The sequence below is a fragment of the Schistosoma haematobium genome, chromosome 2 (assembly GCF_000699445.3).
Source record: "Schistosoma haematobium chromosome 2, whole genome shotgun sequence".
NCBI classification, from domain to species: domain Eukaryota; kingdom Metazoa; phylum Platyhelminthes; class Trematoda; order Strigeidida; family Schistosomatidae; genus Schistosoma; species Schistosoma haematobium.
Genome location: NC_067197.1, coordinates 5,056,316 through 5,078,346, shown reverse-complemented (window position 1 = coordinate 5,078,346; position 22,031 = coordinate 5,056,316). Strand labels below are relative to the sequence as shown.

The following is a 22,031-nucleotide window of genomic DNA, read 5'->3' as shown; positions in this document are numbered from 1 at the left end:
TCATATTAATTTTTTTCGGTCATCGGTATTATTACACTGATTGCGTTGTCCCCATGTTTCATAATAAGTCAGTCGCAAGTGTGAAGGTATATGTCACTTTCCGGTCGCTCATATACTAGAAGGATAGTTTCTAAGCTATCTGAAACGAATTAGGGTTAGGAGAGGTCTTCAAAACATGGGAGGATCACTACAGAGCTCAAAAGACAACTACTTTGGATCCATCGTTTTGTGAGAAACATTTCATGTGTTAGTTGTGAAATTTAAAAATCTTACTGTAGGTAACTAAAATCTGTAGAGTAAGATGACGTAGGATACTTTTAGAGTCGACATTTTAACCTCGTTGCATTCTAGGAAAGTAGCACTATTGTTGTTACTGATTGTATGAATGAAACAACTCACTATTGTCACACCTATGTATATTTAGCAGTATAGCTTCGCCCTCGGATCTTAAATTAGAGCTTTGCATCCTACTATTTTTCACCTAAATTATCTGTTACGGTAGAATCTAAAGAAAACAAATTTTCCAGACAATACAACTCAACGGAGTCATCACGATATGAAGCCAGATCATCATGTCAAGGTAGCAGCTACGATTCAACTTAAACTGATCTATTAATATACCGTATCTCTATTCATTTAAGTTTCAATAACCGTTACAATACAATGAAAAAATTATTCATTCATTATTCTGAATTAACCTCTACCATAAATCAATCATAAACAATAAATAACCTGTTTACAATATTTGATTTAATCAATATTTACAACAGGATTTTCATTAGTTATTCTCAGTCTGAAACTAATAAACATGCTCTTTCTTGCGATATAAAAACAAGGTAAATGTGCACTTCAAAATGTTTGGAAAAATAGAGCTTCTCAAAGAATTTGTTTACATACTATTTTATTGATCGAAGGGGACCCAATATAACAATGTTTGAACTAGCTTTTAATAAATAAAAAAAAACATTGAGATAATGAATCATTTAACGAAGTGGTTTTTGGTTTTGTTTGGTTTCGTTTTGTGTTTATATATAAACTTAAAATGAATTGAAACTTAATTTACATTTCAGCTGAAATGTTTATTAAATTGTTTCTTCTTTTGAGTGATTTGTTTGAGATAAAAAAAGAGAAGAAAGCTTGTATCTTTTTCATTGAAAACTCTGCTCCATCCCCTATGAAAGTGATATACTTGAATAAACTGTATGATTTAATGCTTATCGACAATTCTGTCATTTCTTTTATGCATTGATTACATAACTTAGTGAATGATAGGCAAATACATTGTTGTGTTTATATATATATATATATATATATATATATATATATATATATATATATATATATATATATATATATGATATAATCTTGAATATGATCAAGTTTATGAATTCGGATATCAATCAATTTGTAGGTGTCATTATCATGGTTCAACTTGATAATTACGAATCATTTTAGTATTGGGTAGATAGTTCACAATTGAAAATGCTATAAAAATATTTGTAATATTTCAATCGGCAGAAAACTGAGTTTCTGGTGTTTCAGGGCTGACTAGAAATAGCTTATCCACTGTAGTATTATATATATATATAAAGAGAGAAAGAGAGAGAGTTAACATAAATTCGATATCCACCAAGCAATTACGGGTCAGCTAACAGTATATGTGCATATAATCTTCAAAGTAAATGTAAAAATCAGTCACTGAATTAATTGCATAAATATAAGAACAAAAATGAAAATGAAAAATACGCAATCAATATAGGGTTGTGGAGATTGTTGAGTTTTAATTAGCATCATGAACCGATCAATGTTAGACCACCAATAAAAATTTGGAAACATAAGGCGGTCATTTCGTACTAGTATACGACTCTTCAACACTGTGCATCCGCGATCTTGCACGCCAATGCTTAAACTCTAGACCACTAGGTTGGCATCCAACGGTGTTAATCTTCAATTTCAATCAATCCACAATATTGAGATACCAGTGAAAGATTGTACTCACTGTATATTGATCTACTTTAGGATATTATTGAGAGATAGGGAAGTGTACATGTGTTCCTTCTTATGTGAGATTCTTCAGAAGCAAACACGTCATAGTTAGTATATGTGAATAAATTATGTAATAAAACGAATGAGTTATTATGTAACAAACATGGAATATCATCAAAGACATCTTTATGCTAATTTAATGGGATAAGTTAATTAAACTATTGAACTATTACATGAAGAAAACTTTTTGTGTATTTTTGATTGTAAATGTGTAGCACTCATATAAATCGAAAAAAATTACTATATTCATTTGCTATCAGTATCCCAAATCTGATTAAGATAATTGACTAGATATAAATAGTTTGGTTATAACTATGATTATTTGACTATGCATTAATTACATTGAGCTTTATATGCTTAAGAAATAAAGAATTTGAAAGCATATCCACATGTATGTAAGATCTAAAATTTCAATCTCTCTTTGTAACACAAGTCAGTATTATATTGATTAACAATTTAATTCATTAATTAAGATTTCGAATTATCTCCATACTTCGATATTTCTCCCTAAACTTTTAATTTTTCTACTCAAGGTCAAGTACCTATCAATTATGTACTTACTTACTTACGCCTGTTACTCCTCGTGAAGGAGCATAGGCCGCTCACCAGCATTCTCCATCCAACCCTGTCCCAAGCAATCCTTTCTAGCTCCTTCCGGTTCTTATTCATCCTTTTCATATCTGCTTCTATTATCCGACGTAATGTGTTCTTTGGCCTTCCTCTTTTCCGCTTCCCTTCAGGATTCCAAGTTAGGGCTTGTCTCGTGATACAGTTTGACGATTTGCGTAATGTATGTCCTATCCATTTCCATCGTCTTTCCCTAATTTCTTCTTCAGCTGGAAGCTGGTTTGTTCTCTCCCACAGAAGGCTATTGCTGATGGTATCCGGCCAATGGATGTTGAGTATCTTGCGTAGACAGCTATTTATAAATACTTGTGCTTTCTTGATTGTGGTTGTTGTAGTTCTCCAAGTTTCAGATCCATACAGTAGAACTTCCTTGATGTTTGTATTGAAGATTCGCACTTTGATATTGGTTGAAAGTTGTTTTGAGTTCCATACGTTCTTCAACTGTAGGAATGCTGTCCTCGCTTTGCTAATCCTCGCCTTTACGTCTGCATCTGAACCTCCCTGTTCATCGATGATGTTTCCCAGGTATGTGAAGGATTCTACATCTTCCAGAGTTTCGCCATCAAGAGTGATTGGATTGCTGTTCTCCGTGTTGTTTTTGAGGACCTTGGTTTTTCTTTTGTGTATGCTGAAGCCTACTGATGCAGAGACTGCTGCTACACTGGCTGTCTTTATCAACTATGTAGTATATAAAAAAATGTATTAAATTTTCAATGTTTACATTTTGTTTTCTTATTCATTTCCAATCATCATTACTACAATATGATCAATTTATTTGATTGTGTTCATTATTATTATTATTATTATTATTATTTTAATGCTTTGGACTAAATTCGCCATTCCATTTTTTTGGTACAATTATGATAGTCAAAAATGAAGAATATTTGAGCGAACAATTGTTTTCAATAACTTCATCATCAGGCTCTACAATTATAAGTCAATAATTATGATATTTTTTACGAAGGCCAAAAATAAGGCATGGCATTAATGAATTTGACATTATTATGTGTTAGAAATGGTGTACGTTTGCATCTGTTACGATATATCTATACTTCAAAATTGTATTATTTACAATTTAGGAATGACATTCAATCAAGGTCAGGATGATTTGGAGTAAAGTGTCCAGTCACAATAAGTATAATAGTATTATAGCAAAAATGAAAATGCAAAAATATTGTGTGAATAAAATGCATAGTAGGAGAATTTAATCTTGTCAATTGAGATAATCATAATAAGATTGTTGTGTGAATATAATATGTAATAAGAAGGGTGCTATCAAGGTAATTACCATAAATGAATTGGGAATGATGGATGTGAAGATTAAGATAGAGATAATCAAAAATAATGATAATAAGGAAAAAAAATTAACTAAATAAAAAGAAAGGAAGGGGGTAAGAGGTTTATAATATTCAGTCTAGGTATTCAGTGATCCAGTCGTAAGCCAAGGTAACACGAAGAGGTTGGATATATTTTTTCTGGATACATAAATTTAGTCTTCTGGAGTTGATCCAAATATTATAATTATGCACTTATAACTGTACAGTCTGATGATAAAGTTATTGAAACACAATCGTTCGCTCAAATATTCTTCATTTTTGAATATTTTATGGGGATTTTTAAACTGCTGAAATTCTGATAGTAACCCTCAACAACAAAAATATATTAATTAAATTTTAGGAGAAAAAAAGTTATATACATTTTCTCCAAAAGTTTCCTAAATCTAGATTAGAGTATTCCAGTGTATTTCTAGGTTTATTAAAAATTAAAAAAAATTTTTTTTTTAATTTTCAATTTAGATTAACTAATTAAAAGAAAACTAATTTTTGGATAGATCAAGTATATCATCAATAAGTTGTTTTTTTTTTAATAAAAGAGAGAGAGAAACATCACTTAATTATCAATACAATTAAATAATGTAATGTATATGAAAGAAGTTTCATTGAATATGATCTTGTCAATTCATTATAATATATAGAACAATTAGATCCTCATTAGGCTTTACTCTATTATTTATATGCATATACGAAATGATCAAAACCAATCAAGGTAGTTTCTGAGTCAATGATGATAACAATGGAATAGATTATATAAATAAGTGAAAAGTACAAATTGATAGTATGATGACAAGTGTACTAGTTTTGATAAGAATAATGGGAAATAGATTAGTGATTTGAAACAATTTAGACACTAAAATAACATTCATAAAAACCATAAGATTACGTAATGAGAAGTGTTCAGATAATTGGACCGTGAATCGTATATTTTCAGAATGGGTTTTGTGGAGAGTTTTAGAAATTTCACAGGTTGAAATCATGAGTCGATTGAAGCTAGACCTGGAGTTCTAGTGAGAAGCCGTTACCAGTGGAGTTCAACCAGGTCTGTTGTGAGATAGTAACTCACTGAAGACAATGGAGTACGGTGGCGCAACTTCGTGGATTGGTTGAAGTTAGACATTAACACCGTTGGATGCCGGCTCAGTGGTCTAGTGGTTAAGTGCTCGCGCGCGAAACCGGTAGGTCCTGGGTTCGAGCCCCGCGTGGTGCGGGATCGTGGATGCGCACTGCTGAGGGGTCCCATGCTAGGACGAAACGGCCATCCAGTGCTTCCAGGTTTTCCATGGTGTTCTAGCTTCAATCGACTCATGATTTCAACCTGTGAAATCGTATATTTGATCGAAAATAAAATAAAATGGAAGAAGGGGGTAAAGAGAGAAATACTAATAAATGAAGAGAAAGTGTGGAAAGTAATAAAGCCATAAATAAAATCATTCATCGAGGCCAAGGGAGATATAAGGGTGTTACAAATTACTTATGAACACAATGACTTGGAATGTTGGCTCGAATTCCTATAGTTCCTGTTACGTGCAACTGACGAAATCGAATACCGTAAGGAAAACTATTAAGAATACGATAAATAACTTTATTTCTGTCTACTACATGACTGATGTCGATCAAGTTTGATAGAATTGAACTACATATTGACTTGATAGTACCTTTTCCTAATCACGAAAGAAGGTGTTCACTAACTCTTTGATTCAGTTATCTGGTAGTGCACCCAATATGATGTATCAAATCAAATTTTTGTTGTTGTTGAAATTACTTTTCCATTGAAAAACCCAAAAAAATGTTTAAATCGGAGGATTCTTTTTTGTAATGTGGATTTGGATTTTTAGAACCGAGTTTATATTGGTAGTTAGTAATTAATTATGTAATTTGTTCTGTTGAAATGAGTGTTAGCTATTTTTGAGTTGTATTGATTTATGAAGATATATAATCTTTCTTCTAAACAAAAAAAGCGTTTTGAAACAATGTGAATAAGATGTGTTATAGAATTTATCATTTCGCTATAGATTCAGATTGTTTCGGAATGTTGACAAACTATTTGATGAAATAATAATTTTACATTTTTACGTTGTATTGTTAAAAACTAGAAAGAACTCAACACTTAATTTATCTTAGAATGGGGATTCCACTATCCATTGCTATTCGTGATATTTATCTTACACCAGATATGAATAATCTCTACCAGTCACAATGTTAAGCGCTCATTATAAGACCTGAAAGGTCCTCAATATGATCATAGATGAGCACTACCGAGGATTCCTATATTAGGACGAAATACCTTTGCTGTGTTATCTGCTTCTCAATCTTTATCTGACAAAAGCTACTTTGTTCTATGTAAGGTTAAATTCAACAAGTTTTACAGCCCTCACTATAACAAGAAATGATAATCATTTCCTTAATGTTAACTATGCTGAAACCCAATATGTTATACAAAGAGCACGACACTGCAAAGTAATTATATTGAAATTTAGTGATTTTCAAATTCAGTGTTTAATCAGTTCACATTTTGGCACCCCTACTATCCAATATCAATACGATCTACTGTCTCACCTCTAGTTTATTTGATTTAACAAGTCAAAACATTTCAAATATAGAAGAAATGGGGTAGATATGATATCAACGATATTGGAAGATGACTAAACCATATCACAAATCGATCTAAGTTAAAAATCTTCACTATTTAATCTCTGCTTAGTGGTTCAAATATATCGTCTCGGGTTTGATCCAGTTTAAGTAGGTGTAAACTATCTATTATCTACAGAATTTGTCCATCCGAAGTCAGCCCGCGATAAAAAAACGATCTTTGGATTGATAAGTCTTGTACTTGAATCCATAGACACAAAATTCTCACTTGTATCTTAATTCCCAGAAGTCTTCAACATATGAACGCCGAACAAAAGTCAACAGGCGAGAAGTATGAATGGATCTATACATTAAACGTTAGACTGAGGATAATAAGGGGGAGTATTTATAGAATTGTATAACCTAGAGGTTGTAGAATCTCCTGAAAAACATACTAAAATTTCTAGCAGGTTCAATAATCAAACAATCAAAATAAGAGAAGCTTAATCAGTTATTTTCTAGGTTTATCTCTGTAGTTTGTTTAAGGCACTAATTAGTTGGAGGTTTTACCTCTTTTCCTGATTTCCTGAAACTTTTTCCAGGGAAAATAGATATAGACATCGATTTTTTTTAGATCAGTGTTGCGGCTGGTATTTATTACTACTCTACTTCATGAAAAACAATTACTGATGAATTTAACTTTTGTTATATCTTACGGATTTTTATTTTACAGCAAATACTCAAATCATTCCATCATATTCGCTGAATACTAATATTATGAGAAGTGATACAAATAAAACTACAACAGATGAAGATAAGAAATCTAACAATTCATCAGAGGTAATTACGGTTAGTTTAACGCTGTATAATCCATATCTTATGAATCATTACAAGAAAGTATTTTGTTCACATTAAATCACTGATGGTATGTAGTTTGTTCAGCTTAAAATTATTATTATTTATTATTTAAACACATAAACATTGGTACAAAGAGGCACCAAGTAGATATGAACCACGAAAATCACTCGATTTATGTGAGGGCTGGGATACTGCTCGGGTGCCCTAACCAAAGCACGTGGCGTTCTTAGGGGGCTACACCCTGAGCCCTCACTCTAAAGGTCTAATCCACAAGGCAGTGGAGTAACGTCTGGAGATGCAGTCCCATGGTAGCCGGTGACCAACGATTGGTTCATACGTCATTTGTTTCATCAGGATACGGAAACCTATATGCACCATTGGTTTGTAATCAGGGTTTTCCAACTCTCATAGATGGACTCTCCATGTTCTTATTCAGGATGATATATATATTGACATGTATTGTAATAGGATTATTTCGTAATGATGGTTGTGAAAAATGTTTTTTTGTCTTAAGTCGATCATCAAATATAGTTGAATTAATTAAGAACAATAGTAGATTATTTAATGGTTTGACTAGTTATTGAGAAAAGGAAATAACAAGAAATGTTGACAAAAATATTATTTAATTCTATTCGGTTTGTCATCTATTATCTTCACACAGAGATACACACATACACACATGTAATCATTTTCGATATACGTATTTTGGGTTAACTTCTTTTTGTGCTGATTTTGTTACAACATTCTTGACTTTATTCGAATTTTGTTATTTATTACACTTGTGATAGTCAATCTAAGTGACTTAATATAGATTGCATTATATAAAACGAAGTGAATATGAGTATAAATTTCACACAAATATTGCAGGTTCATGGTAGTAACAGGTGCTGAGGACACAAAACCTTGATTTAGAATTCATTTCGACTATCTATGACCATTAAGCATAATAATTAGTAATTACATAGTCATTAATGAATGATTTTCAAAACGAAGCTTTTAATAGGTCTAATTAGAAACTATGATTGATATATTATCAACAAAATTGAGGAAGGAACATTAACTCACTGAACAAATTAAGTGAAAATGAGTAGTAGGTAACACCAGTCAGAAGTGAAAAGCCCGGCAGCAGAAGGGTGGGGAGATCGAATGTAAGAGAACGGCAACGGAGAACAACTGTTACGGCAATGAAGAAACGACGACGTTTGGGAAAATTAATGGAGGATTTTCAAATGAAGTGTTGAACGTATGATTTACACATTTGACCAAAGAACGCTGTAATTTTGTATTAAAATAGATTAGTCGTCCTCACTTGAGTACTCGTTCATTAAAAGTCCATTCTCCTACTCGAAATGCTCTCATATGGCAACGTGTATATAAATACTTCCAAGTATCTTCTACTGATTACATTCTTGTGGCGGGGCTGCCTTGTAAAATAGGCCAATGGGTGAAGTTTTTGGGAAGTGGCCTGCTAAGAAAACCACTTGCTTCGGCTTAGGCGCCCAGGCAGTATTCCAGCCCGCATATAAACTGAATGGTTTGTGTGGCGCATTTATATTTTGATGCCTCATTATACCAACATTTATGCCTTTAAATACATAAATGAAAATAAACATTTGAAAATAAATTTCGTGACAGTAAAAGATTATGAATTTACCTTTCAGTTTTCTTTTAATTTTATGATTTTTGTCGTAACATCCATTGTGTGACACCTTTTTAGGCTTTATGCAATTTGAAGCATCATTGAATACCCTGAGTTGAAAGAATAGAAGATTCAAGTAGTTAACTAAGTATCGTCCAGTTTTTTCTCTTGAGATTGATCAGTTTTCCGAGCTTGATGTTCTAATCCCGTAGCTTTCATTATCATCTTATGCGAAATCTTCAGTGCCTACTTCATGTAGATATAGCACCTATACAATAGCTGGGATGTTTACTTCTACATTGAGCAGTATTAGAATTTAGGATACGCGTTTTAAAACCTATCATCTGAGAGTACCTGCATCTCAATGTTGAATTCCATGTTGAAAATTAAATCTTTTCACATCAGAAAATAAATTTTTATCGGTCAGAGTGCTAAGTTAAGGTAACATTTAACACTCTCAACAAGTGTGTAGGAGCCTCTGGACAGACTAATTTATCCATTCTTCTCATGCTACATTTTGATCTTTTCACTAGTTCGTTAATCAACCCCGATTATTTTTATATTATCGTATCTGTGTTAATTACTTACCTTACTCATTATGTATCTGTAACATATTTTTGTTTGGCTATAAATTTCAATTCACTCTTGGTTAAATCGAGTTAAGTCACTTGCCTTCACTGCGCATCATCTCGTTTTGCTTCACTCTCTTCTCCCCGCTTCCTTTGCTTCGTTTCTCTGATTGTCTGTCTGGATCAACAATTGTACGAAATATATGTATTCGGAATCCAATCTTATTTAATTCTGTTACTCACAAACGCGATTTAAGTCCATGACTATATTCGAGCGTTGAAGGCATGCATTATTCAATAGTGTATTGGAGCTTGAAGTGGTAGGTATTGGGTTCGAGTCTCAATCTGAACATCAATAGTGTGACATAGATACAAACAGTTTAATAGTCTCAAATAGAATAAAATATAAGCTTCTCTGGCTCAATGAAAAGCCATAACCAATGGTGTCCAATTTGTGTCGTTTGTGAGACAGTTATACACCGTAGGTAATGGATGAGGGGTCGTTCAAGATTATGGATTGATTGAAGTTAGACATTAGAACTGTTGGATGCCGGCACAGTGGTCTAGGAGTCGAGCGTTTCCACGCGAAACAGGTCTCGGGTTCGGTTTGCCATTGTGGGGTTATGGATAGCCACTTTTGGGAAGTCCTATATTAGGATGAGGTGGCTGTCCAGTGTTTCCAGATCGATTGTGAACACACCACGATTTTCAGAAATCCCACGTGCTAATAACTTTGTAAATGAGTTAAACTTATATATTCATAGGTTTGTTTTATTTTTAACTTATCTATACTTTAATCAAACAGATCGATCAACAATCTTATCCCTTGTCTCATGATCATCACCGAGATAAGTATTATTCACGTTATTATGAAAATTATTTTAACAAGCACCCACAGTCACGTCCTGTAAGTATCGCTTTGCCAGTTGACAAGGATAGAAATGATGAAATTACATCTTCACCGTATAATCAATTACAAACTAATTGTCAGCTTAATCAGAATAGCACTCTGAAAACTAAAGAATTTGATCATTTGACTTTTGATGATCGTCCAGGTAAATATATTTTTCATATATAAAAGAAATATTATTCATATATTGTCAATGTTGGTTGATAGTTTTAAAACTTCACATGATAAATTTTTATTTACACACTGTATTTTTGTGTTATCATGAAGATTGCAAAGAAACTGAATAAATACTGGTATAACTAATAGTTGTATTTACTTTAAGTTCGTCATTTGTTACATTTCATGTAAACACAAGGTGAGATGGATTTTAAAAGATAAGAAATAAAAGAGAGGAATTGATTTGAGCTCCATCGAAAAATTAATTTTATAATATATTTCATGAAGTTACCTTAAATCTCTTTGCATACTTATGTATCATAAAATATTTATCTGTAAAACAGTTGGCTGATTATTGTTAAATTTCAACTAAGAAATGTCTTGTAGTGACTGTGCTTCGTTAACCAATCACCCTCATAACCGTTACCATATAATCCTCAACGGTATTTGAAATCAGAAGGCAAAGAGAAGCAGTGACTACAGTTTTATTAGCAGATAACTCAGATCACAGAGCAGTGAGGCGAATTAGTGAGTCGGCGAACCGAGAGTGTGTGTAGAGTGTAAATGTACATGTATATATATGGGAAAATGAATAGATCATCGAATCAATTAAGCAGCTAATAATAAAACTAGCAGAATGAATATGTGCGTAGCTGGTAAGTAATGTTCAAGCATGCATATTTCATACAAGTACGATAATAATAATAAAGGTACAATAAATTGTTATAGTGCGGATGACTTTGTCCGCTAAATAAGTTAGCAGAAGGGCTTAACTGAGTTAAATGCGGATAAACTCAATTGCATGTGAGGTGCTATAGTGTTGGCTTGTTCTGTTCTTTCGATGTTTACGTCCCATAGTTTATGCGAGGTAAATTGTTGTGGAACTTTAGTATTCAACTTTATACGAATTCATTCTAATGTACTTCTGCCTTGTTCTTTCATTGAATTAACCGAGAAAAAAATCAAGTGTAAATTGGATGCTTTCTATTTGATAAAATAGTACTGATTATTATTTTTTGTGTGGATTTTAAACATGTACTCACAGCCATATTTAAACCAGGTAAAATACCTCATTTACCAGCCTTATAAATAGTCTTCTGTAGCCTAGGCAATGTAGCATTATCTTTTTATTTTTCGAAATTTTGAGAAAATATTATCAAAAATAATTTGGAGGAATAAGTAAATATCTATGAAACTTCGAAAATCTCCACAAACCCCTTCTGATAATAATCATCTGCTCACTAGTGACTGACTTCAAGAGATCCTCCTGAAGTTCTAGTGAGAAGCCGTTACCAGTGGAGTTCAACCAGGTCTGTTGTGAGATAGTAACTCATTGAAGACAATGGAGTACGGTGGCGCAACTTCGTGGATTGGTTGAAGTTAGACATTAACACCGTTGGATGCCGGCTCAGTGATCTAGTTGGTTAAGCGCCTGGCGCGAGTCTGATAGGTCTTGGGTTCGAATCCCGCGGGATCGTGGATGCGCACTGCTGAGGAGTCCTATACTAGGACGAAACGGCCATCCAGTGCTTCTAGGTTTCCCATGGTGTTCTAGCTTCAATTGACTCATGATTTCAATTTGTGAAATTACTAAAATCTTCACAAACCCCTTTTGAAAACAAGTAAATAATAGAATAACTAAAAACCTTTAGAATACAGCTATATTAATTTTCAAATTTTATCAAGTAAGTTATTATTTTATAGTGTATAATATTTCTAATAAGTATAGTTATTCTCATAGAACACATGTTTACTTACATTTTCAACTTTAGAACCGACTTACCTTAATGCTGCTTTAAATGCATTTGGTTATGGTTGTAAACCAGATTGGAAACATTTTTGTGTTTCCCCATCAGCTAGACGTTTGGCTCATGCAAGACAGTCAATGAAAGTAAAACAAATTGAAAGTGATTCATGTAATACAACTTTATCCAACAATAATACAGAATATGATGAAATTTCAAACAATAAAAAAAAGGATTATGATGATCATGAAAATGCGAATAAAATAACAAATGAGAAATGTACTGATAGTAAACTTAAACAAACTATTGAATATTCATGTGATGTAAGTAAGTGTGAAAGAAAGTTATTGACAGTATTAATTTATTTTTGTATTATTTATTAGAATCATCCCATTGATGTTTACGTCTGAAATTGATCAGTCTCTTGTTGGCGTATGTGCATACTGTGCGTAATGCCTCAATATTACCTTAAGCAAAAGTGGATAATGGTTAGCAGTAGAATCTAGAACGCGCGTTTCATCGTATTTGGGACTCGTCAGCTGAATGTACCTGCATTCCAGAGTTAATTTTCACCCTAGGACTCGAAACCAATATCGTCTGTTTCTAAGGCCATCGAGTTATCCACCTAGCTACTGAGTCCTGATAGCCACTAGCTTGTGAAATATTATCGACAATATTGTTTTTTTTATGATCTACTTTTAGGTCGAAATATCTTGTTATAATACTTAGTCTTTCGTGAGATATTTAGTGGGAAAACCTGAGTTTATATAGTTCTTTTCAGAAATTTTTTTATCAACAATTCAGTTACATTGTTCAATAAAAGTTTATAATTTTTATGAGGTGAATGAGCTAACCGAAAATAAGAATATACATTCAGGTTTTCTTTTTATATCCCTACATAAATTTGAAAATGATAACTTAATCGTTGACCACTGTATTGTAAGTTTAAAGTTCGTTCAAACTACTTTATTTAAACAAATGGGTACTGTGGTGTGTGCTACTGATGTCAACAGATATAAGTAGGATGTGTCATTAACCGAAAGTGGAATGTTTGGTGGTAGAAGGTTGAGGAAATCGAAGAAAAGAGAATAAGAACAGAGAGTGATTGGTGTGGAAACGAAGGAACAACAAAGTCTAACACAATTTATTGACATTTTGCAAATGAAATATCTACTGTATGATTCTCAGCTTTTATGAAGATATACTGTTATGTTTAACTAAGATACACTTGGTTGTCCGCGCCTTTGTTCTTGTTCATAACGGTATAGTTGTTAGCTTGTAGAAAAAAATGTATAGCTTAAAGCTGAGTGAATAAAATTATAATCTTGTTTAATGAGTTAGACTGACATTTGTCAACTGCCCTAATTCAAATAATTTTCAAATTAATTATGTTTTCTGAAATATCATATTGTTGCTAAACATTATACTTACGTGAACTTGAACGTACCTAGCAGTATCGTATTTATTGAAATGCTAAATAGCTTATCACTACTGTTACGAATAAGGATTTGTTGGTTTAACTCCGCGGCGGCCTATGCTGCATTAGGAGTAACAGGCGTAAGTAAGTAAGTAATTTATTGGTTCGATGATACTGATGTGATGAAGCTGAGAAATGATTTCTCATGATATGGGGTTATTAATTCAAACACCTGAATAAAATTATATGAAATAGACGAACAGGATTTCTTCTAATAAAGCAACATGTTTATATACAAAGTGGTAGATGAGTGCCAATAGACTTAAGACCTAGCAATCACGCTTAATTCTCGTTGAAGAGAGATGGGTTTAAATTAATCAACAGTTTGAAATAAACGGATGAAACTATGATAATTCGTGATCTCGTACTCACTTTATCAAACTTAAATACAAGATTTAGTTATTTATACCAGGTGATTGGCATTTTTCATATCATTCGACTGAGTGATAACTTGAAAACAAATATTGATTGAACCAAATGACTTCATTTTGTTTGATTGACCAAAAGCAGTGTTATAGGTATATTTCAAAAGCATAGCATGTATCTGTATCAAAAGCTTCTAGTTCCTTACCAAGTGAAGGATGATGTCAAATTCGACACAGGATTCAGTCATTAATAGTTGAAAATTATATTTCGAAACGCAGTTTATAACTTAGAAAGCCAAACAAAAGAAGAATCAAATGAGAAAACAGTTAAAGCAATAGGAAACTAGGGTGAGCTACTTGGAGCTCAAATTCTGTTAAAGGTTTGTTAATTACTGACATATCTCGCCGTGCTGGCTAGAAGTCTAACAACGTGGATATGTGTGTATTTGTGTCGACCTCCAAGATGCCTCTCTCTCTCCATATATATATAAACCATTTCAGGTTTTATCTTTAAAATGACGTAAAATGTTATTAATATCCTAACAGAAAAGAATAATTATTTCTGTTATTTTTTTATTTTTAAAAAAGTAACCAACATTTCTTTTTATCATTAATTCATATTAACCACTAAATCAATATTGTCTACTTATTTCAATTGTCGCCATATTGTTTTAATAAATATCGACATCTACTGATTACTATGACGTTTTTACCCGTATATGTATATATTTTTTGTCTCCAACTGTGATATTGCTGAGTATAGAAAAATATTAAACAAATTTATTCATTACTTATTATACTATACATTGTATTTTGTTCAAGCATGTAAATCATATAGAGTTTATGAATTCCATTTTATTGTGAAGGGTTAAAAATGTACTAGTTTGACTTTTTTATTCCAACTTCGTTTAAAATAATGTTTTAATTAAAAAAGAAGGATTATTAGTTATCTCAATAGTTGAAATCATCAGTCAATTGAATCTAGACCACCATGGAAAATCTGGAAGCACTGGACGACATTTTCGTCCTAGTATGGGACTCCTCAGCAGTGCGCATCCACGATCCCACCCCCCTCCGTGAGATTCGAACCCAGAAACTATCAGTCTTGCACGCGAGCGCTCAACCATTAGACCACTGAGCCGGTATCCAACGGTGTTAATGCCTAAGATTCGATTATTTCAGAAAATCCTGTATATTAATAATAATTGTAGGCCTAAAGCTAACTGATTTCACGAGATAATGTTTGAATCTTCAGTAAGGAACCTTGATCAGTGAAGTTCAATCATACCAGGTGTGAGCTAGTTACTTACCATTTGGATTGAAAGAAGAATGTATATCATGGAGAATTGATTGACGTTTAAAATATATTCCAAAATATATCAACTTGATGACCTTAAGTTTAAGAACCTATCATGAGACACAAAGTTCATGGGTTTAATTCTCAGTCAATTCCTTTAGTACCCAATCCTGAATAGTGTATAGTGTTTCTTAGTTTTCAATAATCGTTTAGCTAAAGCCAGTCTGTGATAGAAATTGTAGAATGTAACTCACTCTACAAAGTTACTATATACTGATAAAAAACTGTTAGTATTGGTCAGTTGTTTATATAGATTAACTAATACAGAAATAACGGAAGTTTAGTTTTAATGTATATTATAAATTAAAAAGAGCTTCCTAATTCCTCCACTTAATCTATCCATCTTCAAAGTTTGAAATAAGGTAAATATAAAAATATTAAAAAAAATACAACCAATAAGTAGGCTGGATAGTCTATTTAATTGAATTAATATGTTTTAAAGAAACAAATGACTTTCATCAGAAGTACAAAGAAAAAAATTAGTAAGCATATAAATAACTGTGAAGATGTATTAAAACAAATCATTTTGTTTATATGATAATGAATTAATAACAAATTTAGTGTAGGCCTATGAACTAAAAAAAACATCGTATCAATCCATGAAATCATTGATAGTTAACTTGTATAATAACTGTTAATATGTTCATATATTTTAATCACAATCTTAAAAAATCTGTAGGAAAGTTATGAAATCCAAACTACTTTATATACTCTGTGTAGGATCGTGGAGATTGTTGACTTTTGATTAAGATGATGAATTGACCAATGTTAGACCATTATTAAAAACCTAAAAGTACTGGACAACCGTTTTATTCTAGTATGAAACTTCCTAACAGTGTGCATCTACCATCTCGCACCCGGATTTGAGGCATTTATCAACCGAAGACAGAAGATGGTTACACAATATTGGAGACTGGTTGAAGTTAGTTATTAGCATCAATGAATGCCAGTTCATTAATCTAGATGTAAAATGTTCACATGAGAGATAGACAGTCTCGGATTCGAGTCCTGCATGCATGATCATAGATACGCACTGATGAAGGATCTCATCCTTTTCATTCATTGATTAACTTAGATAGAAATAATTCTAAATCATCAAGTCTTTGCTCCTTTGTTGAACTTTGTTATGGATACATTTTCTATTTTATTTTCTGTGAGTTTAATTATCATAGATTTAATCTAAAATGTAAACAATTTTATTTTTCATATATATATATATATATATATATATATATATAATATCAAAGTAAATATACACATACACACATTGTTTATGGATCCTATCAGGTAAACAAATAAATCATTTGAATGACAGTATATACTTCACTGAATCATATCTCTTCAATTTTGTATTATTTCTTCTGTTTTGATTTTCATTTCATTATCTTTTCTTCATCTAATAATGTGTGATTAAGTACATTGATAGATTGAATAAAAGGAACACCATATTTAGTAGTTTGATTTAATGATAAATACATCATTTGTATATCATTCATTAATTGTCACTCTTGCAAACGTCATCGTTCTTTCATTTGTATTGTCATTACAATTATTCTCTCTTTAATATTACTGTTCTTCTCATTCTTCTGATGCCAAGGCATTCCCTTTTCTGATTTGTGTCATATACTACTTATATCTGTCAACAAAAGTAGCATTCATCATATATACACCAATTTTAAGAGATATTTTCTGGTTGAAATAAATAAAGTATCAGCATTCTTTAGAAGTACTTTACTTAAAAAGGTGTGATTCATAAATGATTTTGATTAAAAATTGTAATGTGATGCGTAAGATCAGATGTGATGTCATTTTAGAGTAAGAAGTTATTTAAAAGATTCACAGCATAATAGTTATAAATCCTGTAATTATAGAATTATCTTGTACAATAAGTGTTTTTTTAAGGGCATAAATACTATATAGAGATGGGATGGGCACAACTTCATACATGTTTTGAAATGATAGATGTCACATTCAAGTCATGCAAGGTGCATGCTGTTGGTTCACAAGACAGTTTACCTAATCATTTATAACTAGAAAAAAGGTAAAGAAACGAAAAAAAACTATTGTGGTCAGTTTTTCCTTGTATGTGTTGTTGTTTGTATCAAAACGTACTGATTTAAATTGGTTTTCTAAAGTAATCCATTATTTTATACACTTTCTTATAATAACGAATTAAAATGATAATGTTAATAAGGTAAAATGTTTCATCAATCAGGTATAATGTAAAACACTCGTAATATCAAGTTTCTATGACGTAATGTCAGTGAATTTACTCGACAATTTATATCGTTGTAATTCCATCAGTGAACTGTAGTGTAACCATTGATTGGCTGATTTATCTTACGTTTTGTTACCTTTCATTTAAATAACTGTTTAGAGTCTCTAGTGTATTCTACTTCTCATTTTATTTTATTTTCTCAAATATCTATTTTTATTACCCGACCGTTGTTGCTACCTTGATGTGGCGATCGGGCTTGTCTACCGTGATGAACCAATCGAGCTATACTGGCTGGAACAATCGTCGCTCAAGGTCCTACCATGCCAGACAAGTCAGTTAAAGAACGGTAAGACTAAAGGCAACAAACTCAAGGTCTGATAGCGAAGCCGTACTGCTGACTGTACAGAGGTGTGACAGCAGTAAGGTGTTTCCTTCAGACAACCAGCGTAACGGCAATGCTGCCTTCCCACAAGGAGGTGTGGGGTTAGAAAATGTCGGCCTTAAAAATGCACACCTCGCCTTATCTCACGGATATCCGTCTCCGGCGGTAAGGTCTCAAGAAGTACGAAGCTAACATGAAAATTACTCACAAAAAGGTCGTATGTGACCGACCTCAAGCAGTTGACCCTTAGGCACTGCGGTCGCGCCTTCAGGTCACTAAGACCACCTTTAATCCAATTTCTTTTTCGGATACCTTCAGAACAACCCTTCCACGGTGTGGGCATCCGGGAAGTGATAACCGCCCTCATACCTCTAACAGCACTCAAGACCACTGTATTCATAATCAACCTCCCTCTAAATTGATTGGCTAAACAAAATCCTAAGTAGTGATTGAGTAATTCGTCGGTTAAAGTAATCAATTTTAAACTACTTGATCGCATGTTTATACCTCACTCCACATATTTCGGTCTACACAAGTTTGTCATATCATTTGCCTCTATATAATAAGCCTTCAAGTATCAAACTCATGGTCATTAATAAGTTCATAACCATTTTATATATTACTGATGACCAATATTTTTTATAATTTCTTTAATTCACTGCCAATTATGATTGTAAATACACACTCATCGTAACTGTAAAGTTAGCTGTTTATGTTAACCACTCTTGAACTTTTTGTCTAAATTAGATAACTTCTAAAGCAAAAAATGCATTAATAAACACTATTTATTGTGACTTTGGGATTGCAGAGATTATTGAATTTCATCAAAATCATGAAGTGATCTAATTTGGACGACCATTGAGAACTGAAAGCACTGAAAGGTCGTTTCATCCTAGTATAGAACTTTTCAACAATGTGCGTTCACGATCCCACACGTGGGATCCGAACACAGGATCTTCGGTCACGCGCTTGAACACCCCACTCCTTGACTACTGAATCGGCATCCAACGGTGTTAATGTTTAACTTCAACCAATCCACAATGACGCGAGAAGATCTCCTATTACCTTCAGTGTGAAGCAGTTACTCATTGAAGACAATAATAGATAGTCGCGTAACATCGTAGATTGTTTGAAGTTAAACAATAACACTATTGGATTCAGTCACAGTAGTCAAGAGATTTAGCCTTTACACGAGAGACCTAAGATTCTGGGTTCAAATCTCGTGCTCTTGATCATGGATATCTACTGATGAATAGTCTTACACTATCTCTTGTATTGATAAAAAACTTGATAAATTTTGATAATGAAATATCAAAACATTTTAAAGTATCTTCTAACATTTTATATTCACTTTGATCTAATATACTAAAATTGTGTAAAGAAAAAAAGAACAACTAAAGGATAAAGAACCTAATATTAAAGAAAATACATATATATATAGTTTATCTTTTTATGTAATTAGGTGTTATTTCACAGTTCATAAAACATTTCATAATCTGTTTATATCTAAATAATAAATCTAATATGAATAAGATGTTTTTAATATAGTAAAATGTAGTTATGTTTTATACTACTACTACTACTACTACTATTAATAATAATAATAATAATAATAATAATTTCAGAGTATGTTCACTGTAACTTAGTTCAATCACCATGGATACAGTGATGTTTTTGTAAAATAAGTAAATGAAATTTTCCAGAATATTCTCATTTATATAACCATAGGTACATTTGATATTCTTAATGTTTTTTTCTATTTCTATTTCTATATATTTAAACTTTATACAAGATATAACAACACCTGTTATATCATTTATTGAAATTGTCTAATAAATGATTCTTTGTAAATCATTTTGTTGTTTATGTAAATAACTAAAAAGTAAATAATCCTGTTTTATTTATTTATTTATGTATTAAGTTAGATAATGAATAGTAAGTAGTGTAGTTTAGAAAATAGGTTTTGTGTTATTTAGGACTGATCCATTGGATCTATGCACATTTCAATATTGATATTCACATTCATTATCTTTCGTCTTAAACAATAATAGATTAATATCAGAAGGGGATTTGTAGAGATTGTAGTAATTTCAATAGTTGAAATCATGAGTTAATTGAAGCTAGAACACCATGGAAAATCTAGAAGCACTAGACAGCCTATTCATCCTATTGTGGGACTCCTCGGCAGTGCGAATAGACAATCAAGCCTGACGGGATTCGAATCCAGGACCTATCAGTCTCACACGCGAGCGCTTAACAACTAGACCATTAATACATTGATCCATTAAGTTACTGATACCTAGATATTTATTATTCTATGCACTTTTGTATCAGTTTCGTTTGTAAAATCAACAAATTCTTACATGAAAGAATCTTATTTACTGCTACACTGCATAGTACATAGTCTAACAGTTATGTCTTCATAAATGATCAGATTTTGTTCTATACTTTAGATATACTGTATAGATTTTCACTATATATATATATATATATATATATATATATATATATATATATATATTTGAGTTGTATGAAGATTTTCTAAACCCAAGTTTACATAACATCTGTTACGAAAGTGACTTTTTTTAGTATAATAAATATGTAAATGTTCTGAAAATAATAATTACTGATTTCATGCCAGTTTACAGGTATGATATAAATATCAGGTATGTGGTATTAGATTGTTTAAAGTGTTTTCTAGTTTAGAAATTATTTAGGTAGCACATTTTAAACGTGTATTATGACAGTGAAAGGGAATAACCATGAACTTTTAATTCTTTTTAAATGGATATTCTATTAATGAATGAATGGTATATTCAAGGTCATTTCCTGAACCAAAACAAATTGATTATAATAATCTATAACTAAAGAAAATAAAATCAAAACAGAGAGCATGGGACTACAAAACACAATGATTAATAGAACTCAATCAGGTCAACCAAAATCTCCACGAAACCCCTTCTGATATTAATCATCTGCTCACTAGTGACTGACTTCAAGAGGCATTTCTTGGAGTTCTAGTGTGAAGTCGTTACCAGTGGAGTTCAGCCAGGTCTGTGGTGAGATATCAGCTCACTCAAGACAATGGTGTACGGTGGCGCAATTTCATGGATTGGTTGAAGTTAGATATTAACATCGTTGGGTGCTGGCTCAGTGGTCTAGTGGTTAAGCGCTCACGCGCGAGATCGATAGGTCTTGGGTTCGAATCTCGCGGAGGGGGTGGGATCGTGGATGTGCACTGCCACTGAGGAGGCCCATACTATAACAAAACGACTGTTCTGTGCTTCTAGGTTTCCCATGGTGGTCTAGCTTTAATTGACTCATGATCTCAACTGTTGAAATTACTATAATATCCACAAAGCCCCTTCTGATGTTAATCATGTATATGGACTATTACATCACTAAATATATATTAATTATTATAATTACAATATATTATAGAATAATATTAATACATTTGTACATTTAATGTTTTTACAACAACAACAACCAAAAAAATCAATCAAATAATTGTATAGTTCCTGTCTAAAAGGAAATATTTGTCATGTTTTATAAATGTAATTATCATGTATTCATTTACTGAATTATTTGATTCTAAGACTGTTACCATAAGTGCATGAATATTCTATGTAGAATATTTAGTGTATAATGATTTAAAACTCATTCTAACTCGTTTAAAGTTTACATATAACCCCTTGGTATATATTGATTGTTCTCATGGTAGTGCTTAAAAGTGTCAGCGTAATTTCAACATTAGAAGTCTACTTGATCATTGTG

At 32.1% G+C, this 22,031-nt stretch overlaps 1 protein-coding gene across 1 annotated transcript in view; it reads left to right on the top strand.

The window, feature by feature from the left end:
• Positions 1–22,031, top strand: part of MS3_00006070 (uncharacterized protein) — a 61,907-nt gene that overhangs the window by 26,522 nt on the left and 13,354 nt on the right. Inside the window, exons 5-7 of the mRNA XM_051214169.1 lie at positions 7,312–7,418; positions 10,450–10,699; positions 12,483–12,782. Of these exons, the coding sequence (XP_051067319.1) occupies positions 7,312–7,418; positions 10,450–10,699; positions 12,483–12,782 (657 nt within the window). The remainder of the gene's footprint in view (positions 1–7,311; positions 7,419–10,449; positions 10,700–12,482; positions 12,783–22,031) is intronic.